Below are 22,779 nucleotides of genomic sequence, written 5' to 3' on the forward strand. Positions count from 1 at the left end.
TTGAACAGTTATAAATAAAAATTATACATTTTGCAACATATGTTTTTATTTTAGCTAGACGAGTATAATCCTAGTATTATTCTAGTATAAACAATAAACGTAATTTTGTATATGATGTTTTCATTCCGTTAATCAGTAAGATAATCTAGCTAGCAGATCTCTCTTATCTGATCACCATTAAACCTTCGATAAATGGTCAGAGCGACTACCGAGTGTCCAGAACTTAATATTACAATTCAAACCGGATTTTAATCCAGCCAATAATAACGGTCAAACGAATAGGCAACGGATGATCCGTTGAAATAAGTAGTTTGATTCATATCCGTTTTGACGTTAAATATCTTATTATATATGTAATTAATAAAGAGTATATACTCTATTCTTTACTACTCTAATTATGTTTTAAAATTATATAATATATTATATTAGTACGTATATAAATCGTAACTTATTCGCAGGATAACCTTTATCCACTACAGTTGAAACAGTATTGTGATAATGAGAAATGGTAATATAATTCTTTTACGAATTGTTACTTTCTTTTTTTATCAACACAACATGACTGACTTTTTAATTTTGCTATAATTCGTTTTAATTAGGCCTTATCTCAAATTAGTACATTTCGTAAAAATCCCGCACTTTCCACGCCATCGCGTGTAATATTTTACATGTATTTGTATAGTAATATTACTATATTTTATTACTTTTCACAAATACACACGTACAATTGATTACTAATTTTCCTTTATTATTGAACGTGATTTCAGTAAACGATTCAAGAGAATAACAAGGAAAATTTAAATTAATGACCTTTAATTCTGTTTTTAAAACTATCAATAGTAAAGCATTATCTAATAATTTAATATCTATAAACGGTTTAAGAAAATGTAAAAAAATGTTAATTACAGCCTTAATAAGTACATATTCCATTATAATAATAAGATACAATATTTCCGTCCATAGAATTCTATATTTCTGGGTTTTCTTATTAAAAAGGAAGTCTTATTAAAACCTGCCTTTCTCAACTCCTAATCATATGTTACAAAACTTAATTTTGTATTTAAGAAATTTAATTGTTTGGAGCAGAAAGCTCGACATAATTACAAAATCAAAAGTAATGTATTTTCGTTAAGTTGATCAAAATGCAAAACAAGCCAAAGAGCTGAAGTCTACGAAAATATTGTGATGTGATTTATGTTACGTACCTCTTTGCAAATAGCAAAGCTTGATTATGTTACGATGCACACCTGTGTAACTGTTTGAAAGTGAACAATGCAATATTTATCATAATACACAACGTCTACAATATATAAATATAGAGTTTTATTTCTTTTATAAGCTAATTGTTATGAAAAGTTTTTTTGTTTAGTTGCTATATTTACAGTTAAAATTATTGAAAAAGTAGCTGTTATATAGGTACTTAGTGATATTTGTTTTGTTAAAATCGACGATTTGCGGTACAAAGAAGTAGCGGTACTGCTCATTCATTTAACAGCATCTTAAAGTATACAACATTGGCGTTCCGAAGTGAGCACAAAAGCCCAATTTATAGTTCCCCACTCTGCTTACGTGTTTGCGTTTCTCGTTTGTTTCCAAACGTGTTTTATCTGTGATGGATAGGACAGAGTGCATTGTCTCGCCTTAAAACCTTTTTATATTATTCGCTACGTAAGTAACTCGATATAAACTCGAGAAGAGTACGTTTTATGTCTTCGTTTTATTACTTCACAAGCCTTTGTTTTAAGTTTCTTGACCAAGAATCTACTTTAGAATTTAATATCAAAGTTTTAAAAGGATTAGAACACACTTTATTCTTTTGATGTTACGGAACTTAAAAATTAAAATTATTTTTTTAACTTTTTGATAAGTACATAGTTTGGTAACACTATGATAGTATTATTAATGAAAATTAATATAACAGTAGTGTCATTCATTTTTGATCTACAACAAAAATTATTTTTACGAATAAATTTTTAAATCGCATATTAACAATGAACTAAAAATGGATAGATATTTTAATGGAACAGCACCACGGGGCCGATTCGAGATCCACTCACTGAATCGTATTATTTTCAAAAACAGTTAGACCCCTGGGGCTGTCGTCCGTTCCCACTGAAATACACGCATACTTTGTAAGAACTAACATAAACTATTTTTAATAATTTTATTTTTCTTAGTAAAATAAACTTATTTTTATTCGGAGCTATAAATCTATGTCATTTTCTTAATTGCACATACCAAAAAATTCCGCTTAATTAGACACATAGTAAAAGCTAATAATAATCGAAAGCGGTTCCCTCTATGTACATATAGATAAACAAGAGATAAGCAAATAAAGCTAAAACACGTATATTATTCATAAACTATAATCTCTTGTCAATAATCCTATCACGAGCGAGTAGGGAGTGGGGAGTCATGTCAGCCTGGCGACAGGAAATTGAATGAGCCGCGGGGATGCGAATGTATGTCATACATGATGGCTTCCTTGTTTTACTATCTACATACTGATTAATATTTGCTGAACTAACTTGGCGAAGTTTCTGTGCTGCATCTACTCGAGCATCTATAATTATACTCGTAAAATTTAAGTAAAAATTTAAATTATGTGTTTAGACCTATGAAAGGAAACGTGAATGAGAATTGATAAATAATCTTTATCAAAGCAGATTCGTAGTTAAGTTTCAATATCATTGAGATTGGTTGATATTTACTGCAGCTGCTCCGCAGTTCTGAAAAAAAAATCCAAGTATTTACGAATTTCTATTTAACAAAAAACAATACAAACAAAAAGTTTACAGCTATATTACATTAGTAATTGTATAAATATGAAACTATTATCGTAGTATGAAAGTCGCAGAAATAGTCAAAACAAAAATTAATAAAACATTCTCAGACCGAGCAAACTTTTATAATACTTACAACTCTTGCTCTCTCCGACCTCGTATTAATCACGAGCTAAACTCACCAAATAGAATAACTGAGCAAACTAAACAGTAAAAACCTCGAGGCACTGTTGCGTAACGCTGCTGAGTCACTAAGACTGCTTCGAGCTCATCAGAGCGTGACTCTTACACAAATACAAGCGAACGAGCGATTACGATGTCGTAATCTCGGATTACCCAGTGAAAATGGTTTGGCCGTGAAAATTTAAGCTTTTAAGGGCACGAGATCGTATTTCTATGGATTGTAGTCATTCATGTTTTCAGCTTGTCGCAGTCCACAGCTGGACATAGGCCTCTCGACGTTCGCGCTAGACATCCAGGCTCTCTATTAGTTCTATATCCCCCACCTGCAATAGAAGGGAATAGTGAGACTGCCAGAAACTAAGTGCCGAAGTGCGTGCGTCGAAATCATTGGGGGTAATGCCCATAGTCACCACGCTGGGCAAGCGGGAGGATAATGTCCGCTTTGTAGTACCGAAGATGCTGCCGTCCATCTCCGGTCTGTGTATTTATAAGTCGGTTGTTGAATGATTATCTCACCATCTGTCAGCTTCTTCTGTTCCAAGTTCGTAGTAGAACTTTGTTATACCTTAGTCGACTCTTACGACACCCACGGAAAGATAGGGGGTGGCTATATTCTATTCTGCCGTAGCCACACGGCATTGTAGTAATCGTTACTTATTCAAAGGTTTTATGAATTGCAATAAAAAAAAAAAAAAAAACAGTATAGTACAACCTATTATGATGTATTTTTTGCTGTGCTTAAAATAAAGTTAATATTTTAAACACCTTCAATGTGTATATATGATAATAGTAGCACTGTAATTAATTTAAACGTCAAAGAAATAAATAGCGAACGTATGAAATATAGTTTTTCACAAACCGTCTGCCTTTTTACGTAAATGATTTCCGTGTCGCCTAACCACCTCCAACAGCCGACGCATAAACCTATAACACTCGCTGGTATTCGCCTACAATAAACTCATAGTTATAGAAGGGAGTACGGGGCAGGGTCAACGCACCGGATACGTCTGCTGCACACAGGTGCAAGCGTGCTGTAACATTGACATAAATACGAGTATGCGTTCTATGCATTGCATGTAGAGGTAGACTGCACGTTTTTTTTTGATCGTGCTCGATTTGTTTTATGTAATTTCGACTACGTGGAAACAATGTTGCTATGACAAGGATGCAATTATTTTATCTGGTATTGCATTATTCTACAGGATAAATAATGTTGTAGAATGTAATCGTATAAATGATCTCTTACATATTTGAATCTACAGGTACTTATATGTACATGTTATTTAATGTTAAATGTATTCGACAATATCTGGAATTCCTGAGTCGATTTTTACGTTATTTTTATATATATAAAAAGCTATGACACAAATGTCGACCAATAAAGCTATTAAGCTCAGCATTAATGAAATTGCGAAACGCGGATTAGTATTTATTTTCTAAAGAAGAGAAAATTTAAAAAATAATAATTGAAATGTACTTGTTTACCAAAGTCTGTTTCGGACGGCAGGGACACGTCCAATGCCCCCACTATCGTCCTGGGACAATCTCCCACTTCATTAACGTACGTCCTTGTAGCAACTTGCGCTGCTTACGTACGCCACCACGCACCCCTGAATGCGTATGTACGTCACTACGAGCCGAAGGACCCCGGAAGACGTCGTCGAGTAGAAACAAAGTCCTTTATTAGTTACAAGTAATTACTCGTAATTTAAAACTTTGGTTTATTAAGAAAATTTAAAACACGGTAAAAGCGATGATAGCTACATTACTTAAATATCAAATTGAATTAGCTCACTAAATTTGGTAGTTATCAAAAGCTGAATTCTATAATTATACTTCTAATTTTGTTAATACCGAGTTTGTACATAGTCAATTATCGCAACAGCCGCTGAACCTCGATGGGCATAAAACCAACAAGGAGTAAGGCTATTAACATAGGTGTAGATAATGTGGGTCATAATGTTTATATGTTGTACGAGGTCAAACTATTCATAACAATCTAGCGAAGTAATAACACTATTTATGTACATTATATTATTGTATGAAGGAATTATGTTATGTGAGCAAAGCTCGATAAATCTCAGCGCGTATTATTCATAATATCGTGAACATACTTTTGCGCATAAACATCTGAGAGATGCAAAACTTTGTAATATAGATAACGTTTAACAACTCTCGTGGCTGTACTTAAGATGTGTGCATTAAACAACGTGCAAGTAAACAATTTTATACAGCTGCTATATATACATACCTATGTATAAATATTCTCATATCCTTATTTGTATTGTAAAAGAGAAAGTAGGTTTGTTGTGACATCTTTGTAAGCTAATCTTTGTGTTTGAAATTGAGTTATAGTTAATGTAAGTGTTTCATAGACTTTTATGAGATCTTTTAAAATGATCTTCATTGTTTTTAAACTTTATTTTAGAACATTATTTTTAAACATTATTTGTTTAATATAAATATTAGAAATTTACTTTATTCATTTGTTATAGGAATGGGACGCGTCATTAGTAGGTTCGGAAGACGATTTAGACTCTGCTACATTATCAGCCTTGGCTGCGGAGGCTGCAGAATGGAGAATAGTTCAAGACGGTCAACGTATTCTTACAACAACACCGTCTGTGCTCGGTGGATGTCGAGCACAAGTCTATAGGGTCGCCGGCGCTACTCAGTGGTACACCGCCGTTATTGTTGGGGTTAACGAACATACCGGAGTAAGTTTCTTACAAATATATTTCTTATATTTTTCACTATGCACACAATCGTCTCTATCAGTAGCTTATAGTTATACCCTATTACAATAATAAAATGTTATATTTCTATAAAAAAAAAATTATATAGGTACTTACTTGCAAGAAATTGTCACTTATGTAAGAAAAACTTTATTGTAGCTTGACTCTTTTTACTACAATTGTAAGCCTCGATGTTTTTACGTTTTTATTTCGCTTTATCCAAAGAAATGTTTTAATAAATGAAATCATATTCAAACAATTTTTCTATAGAAGCGATACCTAGAAGCAAGGATAGGTACTTACAAATACCTATAAGAAGCGAAACTCTACGAGGCGAGCTGAAAGAAGGTGCGCTTGGGTAACTGTATAGGCATTCTACAACATAATTTCAAAGCGGGAAGTGGTTAAAACCTGTTTGGCTTATTGGACGCAGAGGCATCCAGTAACGATGGTAGATTTATAAGGACAACTAGTATTTATACCATCTTTATGCCACAAGAAAGATGTTAAAAATTACAACAGAGGACAAGTACAAGCGAACGAACATGCAACTTTCTATAGTTTTTATAAACACCACATGTTGCCTTAATCATCATTAATTAATTTATAAATATGAAATAGCTTTTATATCCAATACAGTTGTACGTAATTAAACACATAGGCGTGGTCCTTCGTACTATCGAAGTTGAGCAGACACTTTTTAATAATTAATTGCCATTAATAATTAATTATTTATGACATAATTGTCGATAGTCCATTAGTTAATTATATTTACTTTTGATTCTTATTTATTATACGTACGAATGCTATTGTAAATTTGATGAATTCGTAACGTAACAATGATTATCTATATTAACTTCCCCTTACATTCAGGTAGAAGTTTCCCCGTCGCCCATTCAACGTTCACCCCTTGCCAACTTCGCAAAACAAACTTTGTTGTTTTGCCTTATTGAATCACTTTATTGTTTTTTCTTTCATCGGCTCCTTTGAGTTAGATCCAAGTAAAAGTTTATCGAGTGTTTCGAAGCTCAAAACAAACAACGTGGCATTATGTATGAATAAGGTTATAATGTCTTCGATTACAAATTAAATTTATTGCTGTTTTGAACTTCTTTTGTTTTTACTTATTTGCTTAATTGTAAATTCTGTTCAATAGACAAATTTTGCGTTATGTTATGTAAAAATTCTATACAGTTTGTTTACTTGAAAGCAGAAATTTATAAAACTACTGGTCTTATTTTAAAAAGTCTTTTACTGTAAGTACGTTTGTTATCATGCTTCATCACATTAAAAACAGAGAAATATAGTATATATATATATATATATATATATATATGTATATAATTATTTTGACACGACAACTGCAAAACTATTCTGATATGAAATTATACTAATTTGCCTTCAAACTGTTTAGAGAGTTGTCAGAACTTTGAAGTACTTCAATCTATCTTGAACTTCGCTATGTAATTACAGTTAAAAAGTTGAGACGTTAAACAAATTTATACTGCGAATTAGTGAGAAGCAAAGTTGGTTCGTCCGACGTCAAAGTTTCGAGTAACCTCCACGCTCCCTCCCCGTATATTCGAGCAACTTCCCTAAACTTGTCGCTTTGTTTCTTTAAGTTTGCGCCAAACTTTGTCTTTTGGCCCGAAGACATGCTTATCGACAACCTTGGAGCGCGGAATAATATTATTGTTTTGTTGCTTTCAACGTGAGCTATTATAGTGACCGGTTAACCTCAAGTTTATTTATATATATTTAATTACGAACAGCCTTTTATATATTGGTCATTGTTGCAATCGACAGATTTTAAAGATTTCTTACATTAATATTGACCCATATTTACAAAAAAAAAACAATAATAAAATAATTAAATTAAAGTCCTAACTAACCTTCATTTAATAGTGTACGAATTGGGAGTTGACATTATATCGAGAAGATTGAACGAAGCAAGAGGTTTACGATGATATTCATAGTTATACGAATAAAAATTTATCAATTCTGATAACATGATAAAATCACAACTTGTACCAGTTTTGTTATAGACCAACCGTAAACATTCGCTCTAAACTCCATCAATCAAATGTACTCGAACTAGCTGACAGAATTTGTTATTACTCGATTTTTAGACGATGAAATAACATAAAACAGGTACGCTTCTGTTATGTATTTAAATTACTCTGTGGCGTGGGCGTGAGAAAGTTTTAATAGGAATTTAGATCTTGTTTATGTGTAAATACAAAACATTTGCTCAACTCGCCTTTCATTACAAAGAAAATACACGTTCTTTAAATTGCTCTTGGTATTAACAGACGAAAACACAAACAACTGAACTGTAGGGTAAATACTTTATTTAAAACAATGAAAGTTCAGTTAAGAAAGTAAAATAGTTATGTGTTTAGTAGTTATTATTTTTGTTATCTAGCTTGTGCTACTAAATAGTAAAAAGAGTTATTTCGCTTAGTATTTATTTTTAACAATGGCTTATAACTGTAAATATCAATTTAATATGACATACTCTCTCCTACAGGAGCTGACTGTTACGGACGACACAGTACTTGAAGAACATAGTGAAGATCCTGCCCTGGTTCAGATGCGCTTACTTGGGGATGGAGGTAAAGTTTTTAATCAAGACTAGAGTAGTACCCACTTATATTTTTAATTGTAATTGTAATACAATGTACGAGCATGTGTATGTCGATTTATTACTTCATTGTTTCTTTAAATTATATAAATATACTAAGAATGTCTTTAAATGTATGTAATGATGCCAATAACGTAAATAATGAAAAAGCAATATTTATTACATTCTCTATTAATAAATTGCGACGCAAATGTATCAGAGTTGAACTCGTCACGTGGAAGTAGTGGCACGAGGGAAGTTGTGATAGTGTAAACATGTGTCGATTATGTAATCGACATATTGTGCGGTTGTGCCATACGTTTTTACACAAATGGACTACAACCATAATACTCCCGTTTAATATACATAATTCATTTATATTAAAATATTTTGTTAATACGATAAAATGAATTACATTTTAATTGAGAATATTGTCTTAAAATTTATATTTATATCTAATTATAGCTGATAAAGTGTAATTTTTGTTTATAAAACATTTTATCACAGTTGCATTTTGTTTGTAGTACTGAATACGTATAAATATAGTTGCATCTTATTATAGTAATGGGAGCCGGCTGTAGTGTAATCTAACTCCGATATGTGCATAATTGGATGTGAGAAGCCCTACTACGATCTAACGTAGTTTGCGTCGGTGGCAATCCTTTGTTATATATAATACTTTGTGACTTCATCAAATATTATTCACGTTGTTCTGTTATTAAAACCTTAAAACTTTTTACTTGGTTTAGGACTAGCTGGGCTAAATGGGCTAGGATTTTTTTTCACGCCGAACGTGATCAATAACATCTACAGAACCCATACCATTTGAAGGAGCGCAGTTAAAGAGTCGAACAGCCTTGTATATATTAAAATAATATTCGTCGAATTTATACATTAACTATAAAATTTATGCTAACAAAACATATTAAGAATATTTGAAAAATTGTTTTAAATGCTAGCAGCGTCCGTGAATAAAAGGTTAATGCTCTATTTAGAGAGGAAAATATCGATAGCTTAGCACGTTAACAGTCGTAAAACTTGAAAACTAATTTGATGGTTTTTTTTAATTATAATAATTAAAATTTCTTTTACAGTTATAGAGTCCATTATGCGGGGAGAAGTTGTTGGTGTAATGCCTCGGAGATCTCGCTCTAGCCTCCAAGTAAGTTATTAAGAATATTACAAACGTCGGTTATGTTAATAACTCTTCGTGTAAATTGTAGTAGACTATAAATATGCAAATCATTTATTTTAATGGCATTACCGGTTATGTATAGCTGAGAAACCAGTTTTGTTTTGGGTCTGGTTGGATTCATATAAATATTCATTTAACCATTAATATGTTTTGTTAAGACCTTTTTTATTCGCTCGCTTTTATTGAGAAACTAGTTTGTTTATTCTTTACAATCGGGTCGAGTAAAAAACTGTAAAATGCAAACAGCCTTGATGTAAGTGTGACTTGACTTAAAAAAAAAAATAGGAATTTTTAAGAAAAAAAGAACGCGTTATGACTTACGTTGATTTTATGTCTATTCAAGGTAGGTAACTCTCTTTTGTTATTTTAATATTATTTTTAATTGCGACGTTTTGAGTGTTCGACCTGTTTTATTCCAAACTTTAATTCACATATGTATGTAAATTACTCTGCCACCATAATACAGCACCAATCCTTTTGTATTTTTCCATAGTGTCTTGTTATTTTTAGCGTAATAAGCTCTTTAAGTCGTATCAATTTAAGCTTAAAGCAGAGGAGAGTGAGTTATGATTGCAGACTGGCGGGCTGATCTATGTAATTTTATTCGTTTAAGTGGAAGCGGCGCTCGGTGACGCATCCGCCGATTTAGAGCGCCACCGTGCCCAGTTCAGCTAAATATGGCATATATGACTAATAAATTACTCTAGCAGGAAGATTTTAAACAGTGTCTTGAGTCATATTTAACGTCATACAGTATATTTTGTCAATTTAATATTTATTACTAATGTTTATTAAAAGGAAAAGAAAATATCGTTCTGTAAATTAAGTGACATACATTACATAAATACAGTAAACAAGTATTTAAACATTTTATTATTTGTGGTATTAATTCACAGCACTTGTTATATGATTATGCTATTGCAAAACTGAACTCATATAAATATTGTACTAGAAACCGAGGACTTAGTTCAAGAATGTACCAACTAATGTGAATCGTAGGGTATTTGAGTTGGACGCTAGCGAATACTTCGCTTAAATACTTGGATTGAAAACTTCTGTGAAAATCTAATTTAGATCGGCTACTGGGAGAACACGGCTATCAGATAATTAACTTTCCGTAGGAGCTCATAAACATGTCTGGGTTTGTTATTCTTAGTTCAACGTTGTTACACTCGAGACCAGGTTACTTTTCTTTTAACGTAATAAAAATATAAGTATTACAATGATATTTTGTTATTTCTGATTTTAGTAGACCACCTATATAAAACGATTTAAATGTTTCGCCAGAGAGGATCAATAATTTAATATGCGTTGTTTTCTTTTCGTTACAAAGAGTGCATAAATGTTTTTAAGGCTGTAACAATAATAATCATTGTTACAAGTCGCTCAACGTGCAATGGAACGGGCTATGCTTGGGGTCTCTCTCAAAGACAGGATTAGAAATGAGACTATCAGCGAGAGAACGAAAGTAACCGACATAGCCCACAGAATTAGCAAGATGAAGTGGCAGTGGGCTGGTCATCTGTGTCGCAGGACCGATGGCCGTTGGAGTAGACGGGTCTAGAGTGGAGACCGCGTCTTGGCAAACGCAGTGTGGGACGTCCTCCGGCCCGGTGGACCGACGATCTACGTAAGATTGCCGGTGTAGGCTGGATGAGGATTGCGGAAGACCGGGATGTGTAGCGCGAAATTGGGGAGGCCTATGTCCAGCAGTGGACTGCGATAGGCTGAAGTAAGTCACATATGTATGCGTTATATACGTAGTTTATTTCTTTAAGTCTAATGTTACCAATTTTTTGAATTAAAAATTTCATGTGGATATATATTTATTTTTTACTAAAACTTCTGTTCAAATTGTATTTATTGCTTAATAATAATTTAACGACCAATGGAAACTAAAAAGTTGACGGTTTTGTTTTCAAAGCTCTAGGACCCATGGATTACTAAGTACAAGGTCTTACTTAACCTTCAAGAACGTTTGGCGTCTAGTTTGTTCATATAAATTGTCTCTGTAAATGTAGTATATAACCTTGAAGTTCGTAACCTTCTTTAATATTATAAAATTCTCATCTCAAAATGGAGACTATGCGTAACGCCAACACTTTTTTGTATATTTGAAGGTTGAATGATAATAAGGTATTTTATTAGGCTAGCCCTAAATAATGGTAAAATCTTCAGTTAATACGTTATGGAAGGACAGCTGCCAGCTACTGCGCAGATACAAATAAGAATCTTTTGAGTGATGTGTTAAAAGGGATATATTTTTAATTCAAATTAAAACGTAAATTTAATCCAAAATACATTTTAACATATTTGAGAAAATCGTTACTTAACGTGAACATGACGTGGTATTGGATAGTGCTATATTTATTATTATATTTGCCTTTAAATTTCACCTTGAAAGGCAAAAATTCTCGGGTCGACCTTTATGACACCCACATGTACTACTCAAATCATTATTATAATTATATATTTTTAACATTTTAATATCCTTAGCTTGACTTCATATTACAACAAAAACAAATTTTTCATAAAATTTGTTAAAATGATATACTGATAAGTAAACAATATAATATAATTTTGTATTCAAGCGTGTCATATATATGGTTTTATATTTTCACAGTACATGTTTTTTTCTTCATTAATTTACTAGTATTGTTAATGAATCATGCGGTTATAATAGATGTTTTATATAGGTATGTAAGTCACGTTCGTGGCGTGCAACGATCGATATTGCTTACTTCGTATGCATACGTTGCTCTCGTTTGTAATTTACTCGTATTCATGTGTGCCAATGTTATCAAGTTGTGTTTGTGTTAAATGCGAATAGCCGTTTATTTTATCACGATAACTTATTTAATCATTTCCATGAACTGAGCATGTAGTACTTTGCCACTATTACAATTTACATGTTAAATTTTTAATTTCGATATTACACAGATCCCCCTGGTACGTAAATTATTACATTTAGGATAGTGTCCGTAAGATTATTCAACATTATTTGTATTAGGCAGTTAGGAAATCATGCAATAATATTTCTTTTCTTTATCTGAGTATTTCATAAAATTAAGATTAAAAAATATGATAATGAATACAACAATAAGTACACGCTTCATTCAGCCTGCAACATTCCACTGCTGGGCATAGGCTTCTTTTTCCATATAGAAAAAGGATCGGAGCTTAATCCACAACGCTTATGGTTGGCAGATATATTTCCTACTATGAGTAACGATCGGTATCAGGTGTATATGATAACAACCGGGACCGACTGCTTAAAGTGCTCTCCGAGGAACGGTGGGAGACCCAAAAGGATAGCCATCTTATCATTCATCATCATCATCATTTAGTCCTCTCACAGTCCACTGCTAGACATAGGCCTTCATAAGTTCGTGCCAAAAATGGTATGAACTCATCTGTTTTGCCCATAGTCACCAGGTTGGGCAGGCGGGTTGGTGACCGCAGGGCTGACTTTGTCGCACCGAAGAGGCTGCTGCCCGTGTTTAGCCTGTGTATTTTATATGTATTGTATATATTATATGTTATATTTCGGTCTGTGTATATAGCCATCTTAACCGGAAAGTAATATTTGTGCAAATACAAATATCCATCTCAAGCGTTAATCGAACCCGCAAACCGTCGGTGTTTTAGGCATCTACACGCACCTCTACACCAGAGCGGTTGTTACGTATACTGTTAATAAGTACACGATCCACCTTCATATTGAATTGGATATTCAACGTAACATAAATTCTTCCCAATAATGCGATTAAGCCGAGTAGAGCGTTCCGATTTGACAAGAGGAGTTTGTTTTCACAGCAATTTGTCTGATTCAGCGACCCTTTTTCAAGAGAAGAGGCCTCGAGCTTGGAACTCATAAACAATTTATCTTGCAAAGTCTACGTGGGGCATGAGGGATAACAGAAGCATTATAAATGTTCGGAACTAGCGAATCCATAAAGCATCTTCAAACTAATCATCTACGCTTTACTCTTCAGTAGCGCTAGCATAGTTCCACTCTTTCGTTCTTTAGTTCGCTTTATGTTAAATCCAACTTAAATTGCCAGCAATGTTACTATCTAAACGTGACTTCGAGATTAAATTTTAAAATATATTCTAGATTGCATGAAAAGTAACTTTGATTGCATTTATCTGTGAGAATAAAATTAAGGTTCTTTTCTCTGGAAAAAATCTATGGATGAGTATACTTTTAATGTCTTCTGCATCTTAATTATCTGATGCCATCTAATGTACATAGTTTTTCAGTACCAAAGCATTGTATACTTAATTAATTCATTAAGTTTTTCTGGTAATTGTTAAGTTTTCCTATAAACTTTATAATCACTACGGTTATAGTACTCATGGTTGTTCCCTAAGTCATTGGTTATTTTGTTTATGTATCATCGAGTAATAATGTGAGGCAATTTTAAAATAAAATAGAAACTTATCTTTGTTTATAAGTCTTAGCCTATTGTAATATAGGTATAAAAATATAACAGATATGAAACATGCTATCTCGCTTGTAGTTATTAGTAAGTTTTCGGAGAAACCATTACAGTTGGACGACTGCCAAAACCAAAAAACTTTTCATTTAGCTGCCAAATCTTATGAATAAATAATCAATTGGCCTAAATTTGGAATATGTGGATTTTGTTATTAAATTATTTTAAAGTTTTACGTATTAATTATCTAAATTATTTTGGATCAGTTGAAGGTGATTCAAAAAAATTATATTTGAGTTATGAATAACTAATTTTTTCGTATTACAATTTCAGTTTGTTTAGCATAAAATCTTATCTGATTGCAACTAATGTGTATTCAATGCCGATGCAATCGTTCAATGCCAAATGATTTAAAATCGACGAACGTTTAAATTACGCAATCGGATCTGTGTACATTAGAATGCAGTGAGTTTCTCATAGCCGTGTACCGTGAGAGTCGAGTCAGCTTGAATCGATTGAAACTTTTCTTATTACTGCAGAATTGGCTCCGGGGCACTTGTTTACGTTGATGTATTCGCTTTGATAGCGTCTTCACCCTATTGGATACGTTTTATTTTTATTATTAGCAAAGATGTTTTGAATTAATACTTCTTGCGTGATGCGTGACGAGAGCATTACGAAAAGTGTGATCGGGTGAGGCAAACGGAAGTGGAGAGGGAGATATAAGTTAGAGAAGCTAAAGAAGTTTTATTTCAGTCGTGTGGTCTAAATTACACTCGTTTTTTTCAATATTTAAATCCACTTCGCTTTTTTATGATGTTGTTTTAAGTTCGATAAACACGTTCTCTAAAATATTAGTGTTTTAATATTAATAAAATTAAATTTAGTATTATGCAAAAAAAAAGTTTGATGTGTTGTTTTCGGAATTTTGCCTTACTTTGTGTTATTGTTAAGGTTATATTAATTTAATAACGTCTAAAAATCATTAAAAAAAATTTGTTTGTGTTTTAATATAAAATGATTCGTTCCATTTGTAGTCACAAGTTTTGTTAATGGCATCGTCGCGTGTTCAGTTGATTAATTTACTATGAAGAGGGGAGAGTTAGTTGGGTACGTGTAATCGGTAAAGTTTGCAATAACATCGGCCGACTTTCTGCTTCTATCAAAGTTAGTTAATGCGAGTTCCCGTGCAGCGGATACGATATCGATCGCGACAAGTGCGGGATGCCGGGATTCGTCTGGCGCGCCATCCCCCAACCCATCCCCTTGGGACGTCAAAAGGGTCTGTTTTAACGTGCCACTCATTACTTTGTTCTTGTTTCGTTTGAAGGTTAATATTAGTTTTGACCTGCATAACAGTTCGTTTTATGTTCCTGACAACCACATATAATTGCTTAGTGTATTTATTATATATTAATACATGGATAAAATGTTTAAAACATTTACAAACGTCAACATTATCAGATTATTCTATTCGAGTTCCTTTGAATAATAAGAAATCATAATCAACATTCAGAATAAAATACAGGTACGACACTATTGTACGATTCAAGTTACATAAAACATTTTGAGGTCAATAAGGTGACCTAACATTTATCGTATCATATGAATAAAACGATTATTCATTTAATAAACAAAATGTAAACCGCGTTAAAAAGATAGCGAAGACCCACGATTTATCAATACCAATTATCACAGTTGAGTATAGCAACAAAAAAGATGACCTTGCATCTACGGAAGGTGCAATGTATGAGTGGAAGTGTGAAGTCTAATTAATTATGCAAGCCTGTGTCTGATGGCCGGGCTTGCTCGGGCAGCCGGCGGGGCGTGACGCGCAGGGCCCTCCCTCCCCCCGGCTCCAGTTTGCGCCATTCTCCCGCGCCGGCACGACTACGGTTACTCGTTGCTCGAAACGGTTTACGGAACGCATCTTACCTTTCACCGCACTAGCGTCACATGTTTCCAATTTTGAATGTTCCGCTTAGAGTTGTGAAGTGATTTTTGGTGAATTGTGACCATTGTGCAACGGAGAAGACGCCAGCGGTGCCCGTTACACATATTGCTCTGTAAGCACCGATTAGTTTTGGCCATTGACATCTATGATGTAGTATGTCACAAAAACTTTCTGTAAAATTGATTATTTGTTTCTCTTTTGTCGTCCTTAAATAATTTCTTACCGCATTTTTGCTATTGTTTTTTTTTTTAGATAAAATAAACAAATTACGATATATATTTTATTTTAATACCACATACCGTATTATCGTTACTTACTTATCGTTTATGGTCGATGACATTATTTCATTTCTTATCTTCAATGTGTACATTTTGGCGAGAAAATTAGCATATATTAGCACAAGCGTGACTGCCTAATATACAGACACATAAACATTTTCACATACACAAATTATGCACTCGCGTGCAACTATGTAGATGCTTTCAATGAATACAAAGTAGCTACTGATAGCCACACCCTGATCAAAAGTTCTATCTCTTTTCCACCTGTGCCCAATATGCTTTACGTCTTCTTTTGGATAAAAATCATTGGACCGTTAATTCGGACAGCGATCAAGATACTTTAAAAGCTATGAAAAACTTGTACGTTAGCGTGTTTCGACTTCCGAATTAGATCAATCGAAAGCATCGTTAATTGACGCACGCTCTGATCGCCGTATTGTTATTGTTATTGCATCGATTGGAAGGAAACAGTTTGTTTGACTCGCCATGATATATGCTTTTGTTCTTTTCTAACTTCTTTGTTAGTCGTTATTGTTCCTTTGTTCGGTATTATAAAGCGACCGCAGTCGGGGAGACTTTATTTATAAACATTCACTCGTGGATTGGAATCCTTTGTACAGTATTATTTTGTTAATGTTAGCTAAAAATTTCGAGCCGCCAACGGCATCATTTCGTTTTTTCCTTAAAAAGAAAGTTTTGGATTTGGTAGTTTTATTTCATAAAACATTTATGTTGACAAAATTTATTCGTTTTTGTTGGCAAGTCCTCAAAAATATTTCCGTGAAAGGCAATAATGCTCCAGATACAGGCTTAAATACTCTAGACGCAACATTGCAGAGGCGGCCTGCGTTCGTAACGTCTGCGTCCCACGCACGCCCACCGCATGTCTCAACTACGTGAATAAATCTTACCTGACAACATAGCGATCTACGTTGACATGCGTACATGAAGCCATTTACTTGCTTGGCAAATATCATACGACGAACAATGCAATTTCTTAAATAAACAGGGATATTTTAAATAGTATTTTTAGCTTTACATATTTTGGATACGATTATTAAACAAAATTTGCCTTAAAGTAAATTAATACAATGTACCTAATAATAAATTTAGAAATTCATGTTTGTGCTAAATTATTTTTAATTTTTCTTAATAAACAAATATTTTTAGTATAAATAAACACTAAGAATTGAAATTTTGCCTTGTTTGGTATAAGAACACCACACTAGTACAAGTACAAGGTGCAAGTACTACCTTTTTCATTAAAACGTTCGCAATTTTTATTATTTGCATGAATATTTATATAAACATGTTATTAAAAACGTCGAACGTAACTTACGATTACTATCAGGAACTTCGGCAAACTTTCATGTTTGCTTTGGATAAACGTTTCCATAATTCTGAATATTTGGTACAAAAACCGGTCTTGGTAATCGGTAGCCAATGGCCATATTTACGTTGTAATCTACTTAGAGTGGGCCGACTTAGCTTGGGAGCGGACTAGGGATACCGGTTAGAAGGTGAGGTTCGGGGCGGGAGGTAGCAGTCAGACGAGTCGTGGTGCACTCTTGCCCTCCAGCGCTCCGACCACATTGAGATAAATGTACAGGGAATAATACGTAGCTCGTATGAACATAGTATGGCACAACCTGAGGCGAAGTGGTATTTCTTTTTATATTCGCTCTGAGAAAGTTTTTTGTGAATTTGTGCTAACGAATGTATCGGAAATGTACGGGATTATTTCTTTAAATGGTGTATCGTGCGCTGTAAGTATTCTTCGGGTCATTGTATCGTAATGTTCTTTCCGAAGTTTTTATGTAGTTTATTTATTGTTTTTGACTGTCAGTAAAGATTACGTAATAACCTGTTTATTGCCGTTGAGTCATAACGATTACCACACTTACTATATAACTTTTGCAGTATAAGCAACTAAAAAAAATAACATTGATTTTAATTTAACCGTGAAGTCGGAATCACTAGTGCGTTTAATTATGAAATCCCTTAAAGCTAAGTTCTGGCGAAATGTGTTCTTTTCATAATCCCATTAGGGTGAGCTCTGATAATGATAATATATACGATAGCTGGAAGAAGGTGTAGACGGCACGACTTAAGAGGTACTCGTTTACTTGCGTACTATACTAAGTACTGTTATGGTTGTAGACGCTTGGAGCGTGCAGCTGCATTATGTAATACTTCAAGTAATAAGATAATGACTATTCGTTATGTAATTTTCCAAGCTACCTCTCACGCTATAGTTGATCTCATGAATTAATAATAATAGATAATTTGAGTATTCAATGTTGTATTTAAAAATGAATTAATTAAATAATACTTTAATCCAACTAATTACCGTTTGAATTGTTAATTATTATTAAATATTCAAGAAGATAAAATAAATTATTAATAGTTTAGCACTACGAATTAAACATAGTATAATATATGTATATTTTAATGTCATATTTAATTATGAATAAAATAATTTTGATTTACAACAAAGATAGGCATGTTTCAAAAAATAACTTATCTAAACAGGAAGGTACTGATACTTGGGTAGAGGAATATAAATCACCTGATATTCAATAGGCCATTCACCCGCTATCAACGCTTCCTTCGTTTATAATGGGTGACGGATTTATGTTTTACGAGAAGGCGACAGCGCCGCTAGTGTTTAATTCTTCATACATAAGTAAAGATGAATTACGTTAACTATAAATAGTAAAGACGTCACTGATATATGTACGCTCAAAATGAAAACATTTTTTTTCTTTAACATATATATAATTGAAGCTATGTGGCTACGACAGTAAAGAATATATCCACCCGCTCTCTTCTCGTGACAGTCGTTCGAGGCGACTAAGGGATAACACAGTCGACTACCACCTTGGAACTTTAAAAGCCGACCGATGATGGGATAACCATCCAACTACTAGCCCTGCGGTCACCAACCCGATCGCCCGGCGTGGTGACTATGGGCGACTTACATGGGTTTACGCCATTTTTGTCGTGAACTTGTCGAGTCCTATGTCCAGCAGTGGACTGCGATAGGCTGAAGTGATGATGATGAGTGATAAATAATTGATCAATAGCTATTAATCAAACATATGTTAATAAATAATAAAAGATATTCATAAGAATGGAAATAACTTATTATAATGATATTAATGCAATGATATTGTGATTGTTTGTGTCAAGATTTTCGGTCGTTAATGTCTCTTTTTATTAATATTTACGTACGTTACGTCACGAAAAAATGTACATTAATAATAATTAGTTTTCGAAGTCTTATAAAAAGTCTTATTAAAAATACTTTATAGTCGTTTCGTAATTGTTTTTTTTTTTTTGTAGATATTGTATCTTAAATTAATATTTGCAAAAATAACAACACAATATCTTCACATAAATTACTGTGTAAACAGAATTTATAATGAAAAAATAAGCTTCGTCTCTTTTTATATTTCAACTGAAATATATTTAGGAAAGTTCCTTTCTCGAGAAGCACAAAGGTTAAAAGTTACACGTGGCACGGCTTCTCGGGAATTCTGATTCAATAGATAGAGGACTTGGAAACATTTTTCCTTTGTATGTTAAACGTGTATGGTATATTAAATTCCATTTTAATAATATATATTCTGATTTAATAAAATTTTGAAATCTGTATTCTCAAGTAGAATTTTTTTTTTAAATTATATTGTCGTTGATTGTATAATATACGAGTACTTACGTATTTTCAGAATGCTTATGGTCAAAAATTACATCATTTTATACGTAATTAAATAACAGCATTCGAAACTAATGTCGAATAGAATCCTATTTCTGCATCTTTAATCTTTCTTCTCAACAATGTAGTAATGTGGATAATAAATAATAAACTTTAAAATTACTCTAGTAATCACAAGCACAATCGTAGCATGCTTACGATGAACATCGTTAACGTCCAGTTGTATAGCTGAAAGCATACCTTCTGGTTACAGTTCACTACACTCGCCCACAATGCCCTCCTTGTTTATTGTGCATATCAAAGGCCTTCCACAAAGCCCCTACGATAATGTGCGTGCTACACGCCCGCGTCGTTAAACAACTATATCTATACCTACATATTATGTTACTTGATTGTGTGCGTAAATTCAGATTTGATGGCTTTAATAGATACAAGGACGTCGGCTGTAAATCGATGAACGTAAATTGTTAGAAATGAGAATATTATTATTTTTTGTTACAGACTCTTCATTACCAGAATAATTTTCTCTTATTGTTCGATATACTTGAACAAACGTTATATAATGAAATTCAGCTCTATTTTATGCTACACTTCATTAGTTTTCACAACGTCTCTGAGATATATTTCTCCTTAATAGTATTAAATTTATTTATATATTCTTTGAAATATTTTATGTATAATACATTTCATAGTTATTGTTTTCATATTAAAAAAGTACAAGTGTAATATTAATAGATAGAAAGTAGAATAATGTGACACTTATGCGATTACAACCTACTCACAACTTTACGAGCATTGTTAGCGTTGGGTTATATCGATGATAGTTTTAGTTTTTATTTCATAATTTGCTTTAAAGGGACTCGCTTTTTGTGTCTGTGTAACGTAATCTCATTGACTTATCAGTCATTTTTATAAATATAGATATACATCGATGGTTCCAAAATTAATTTTCAATCTTATTCCGAATTTTTCATCAAAATCCGTTGACTTAATTATGGTAACGTTAATTGAATCTTCTTTTTTTTGTAGTAGCAACTGCAGTTCAATTTGTACAGAAACCATTAAGGACCGAGCCTTGTCGAATTCAGATTAGTTTCGGACCGCAGCCCGCTCCTAATTACTTCCTTAGGGCCGGTTTTTTGATCCGTAGTAAAAGTAGAGTTAACTATTTGTCAAATTGACTATAGTTAAGATACTAACTAATGGTTAAGCCGAAGTTTCGTTTTTTGATCGCTATTTTAACTTTAGTAAGTATTAACGAATAGTTAAAGTATTGCCATTGCAATGAACCTAGGGTAAGGTATTTTTTCGTAGGGAGTCGTTATTTTCATATGGTAACATTTGTAGATCCGAATGCATTTTGGCGTTAGTCGTGACGTGATATGTCAAATTAATGTAAATTCATTGAATTTTCACAAGATTATAATAGTTGTATATTTTAACCGACTTAAAAAAAGAGGAAGTTACTCAATTTGACCGGTATATATTTTGTTTTTTTTATGTATGTTCGGGAATAACTCCTTCGTTTATGAACCAATTTTGATAATTCTTGTTTCGTTGGAAAGGAAATATCCCTAGTTTGGTACCATGATAAGGAAACCAGGATCTGATGACGGGATCCCAAAGAAATCGAGGGACACTCTCGAAAATCTGCATAACTTTTTACTGGGTGTACCGATTTTAATGATTTTTAAATTTAATCCGATGTTTATCATGTGGTCACATTTAAATTTCATCGAGATCTGATCACAACTTTTGGAGTAATCTTTAATAATGCGTATTTACTCGACAATTTTTTTGTCTACCTACGTTGTATTACTTGTCGATTTAATTGAAGGCGATTTTTCTTCGTTTGCATGCAAACACAATTATTAATTAAAGATTAAAGACTAGCTTAAAATAAACTTAAATAATGACATCAAGCAAAAAGTAAGTGCAAGAGTTGTTTTTTTTTTATCATAATGTAAAGCGGTTCTTGAAGATCATAATATGTTTAATATTCTCCATTTCTTTGTGTAGAGAACGTAATACCAACTTTAACCAGGATGAGACATCTAAATTAACGTTGCTTCTGAGAATTACCCCATATTGACCAGTAAAAAAACTGATTATGCCAGTAATTAGCAAAAAGATGCAGCCTGGCGATCACTAGCCGAAAAGTTTAACTCTGACGCAGTTCGCTTCCGCACTATGAAACAAATTGCAAAATTCGACATCATCCCAATGCTCCAGCGGCGAATTACGTGGCCTTAACACCTTCATCATCAGATGAACTCTCCGATATGTGAAAGTATCTGGTTATATTTAAATTCATTAGGTACCTACAAAATCGGCGTAAATACTGAACTCGATACTCAATTTTAACGAGTTACGAAATGATATAGGTACCCAATACCTTGCTTTGAAGACAGAATTATCAATGGACACGGTATAAAACAAAAGAACAGATGTTGATTTTGTGAGAACAAAAGTTAACTATTAGTCATATGGCTAAACCCTCGACGCTGCTGTGGTTAAATATTTTAACTATTTGTTACTTTTTCAACCATTAGTTAAGCTAACTATGGGTCAAAAAACGTATTTTATAGAAATTTAACTATTTGTTGCAATTTTTAACTAATGGTTGCCTTAACTAGGGATCAAAAAACCGGCCCTTAGTCACTCGGTACATATTACTGGTTCGTTTCTCTTTTTTTGTGTAGCTACCACTTATAAATCTTTTCATTTAAATTTCATCCCACAAATTAACGATTAGTATATCTTTTCCTTTTTTTGTATATTTTTATTGCATCGTATCGCATTCAGCCTGAAACATCCCACATAGGCATAGGCGTCCTTATCCAGGTAGGATAAGGATTAGAGCTTAAT

The 22,779-nt window shown here is 33.0% G+C and overlaps 1 protein-coding gene across 1 annotated transcript in view; it reads left to right on the top strand.

Moving 5' to 3' along the window:
- Positions 1–22,779, top strand: part of LOC123658247 (actin cytoskeleton-regulatory complex protein PAN1-like) — a 126,113-nt gene that overhangs the window by 16,492 nt on the left and 86,842 nt on the right. The window contains exons 4-6 of the mRNA XM_045593687.1: positions 5,462–5,683; positions 8,232–8,316; positions 9,419–9,486. Coding sequence (XP_045449643.1) covers positions 5,462–5,683; positions 8,232–8,316; positions 9,419–9,486 — 375 coding nt within the window. The remainder of the gene's footprint in view (positions 1–5,461; positions 5,684–8,231; positions 8,317–9,418; positions 9,487–22,779) is intronic.

The sequence above is a fragment of the Melitaea cinxia genome, chromosome 12, assembly GCF_905220565.1.
Source record: "Melitaea cinxia chromosome 12, ilMelCinx1.1, whole genome shotgun sequence".
NCBI classification, from domain to species: domain Eukaryota; kingdom Metazoa; phylum Arthropoda; class Insecta; order Lepidoptera; family Nymphalidae; genus Melitaea; species Melitaea cinxia.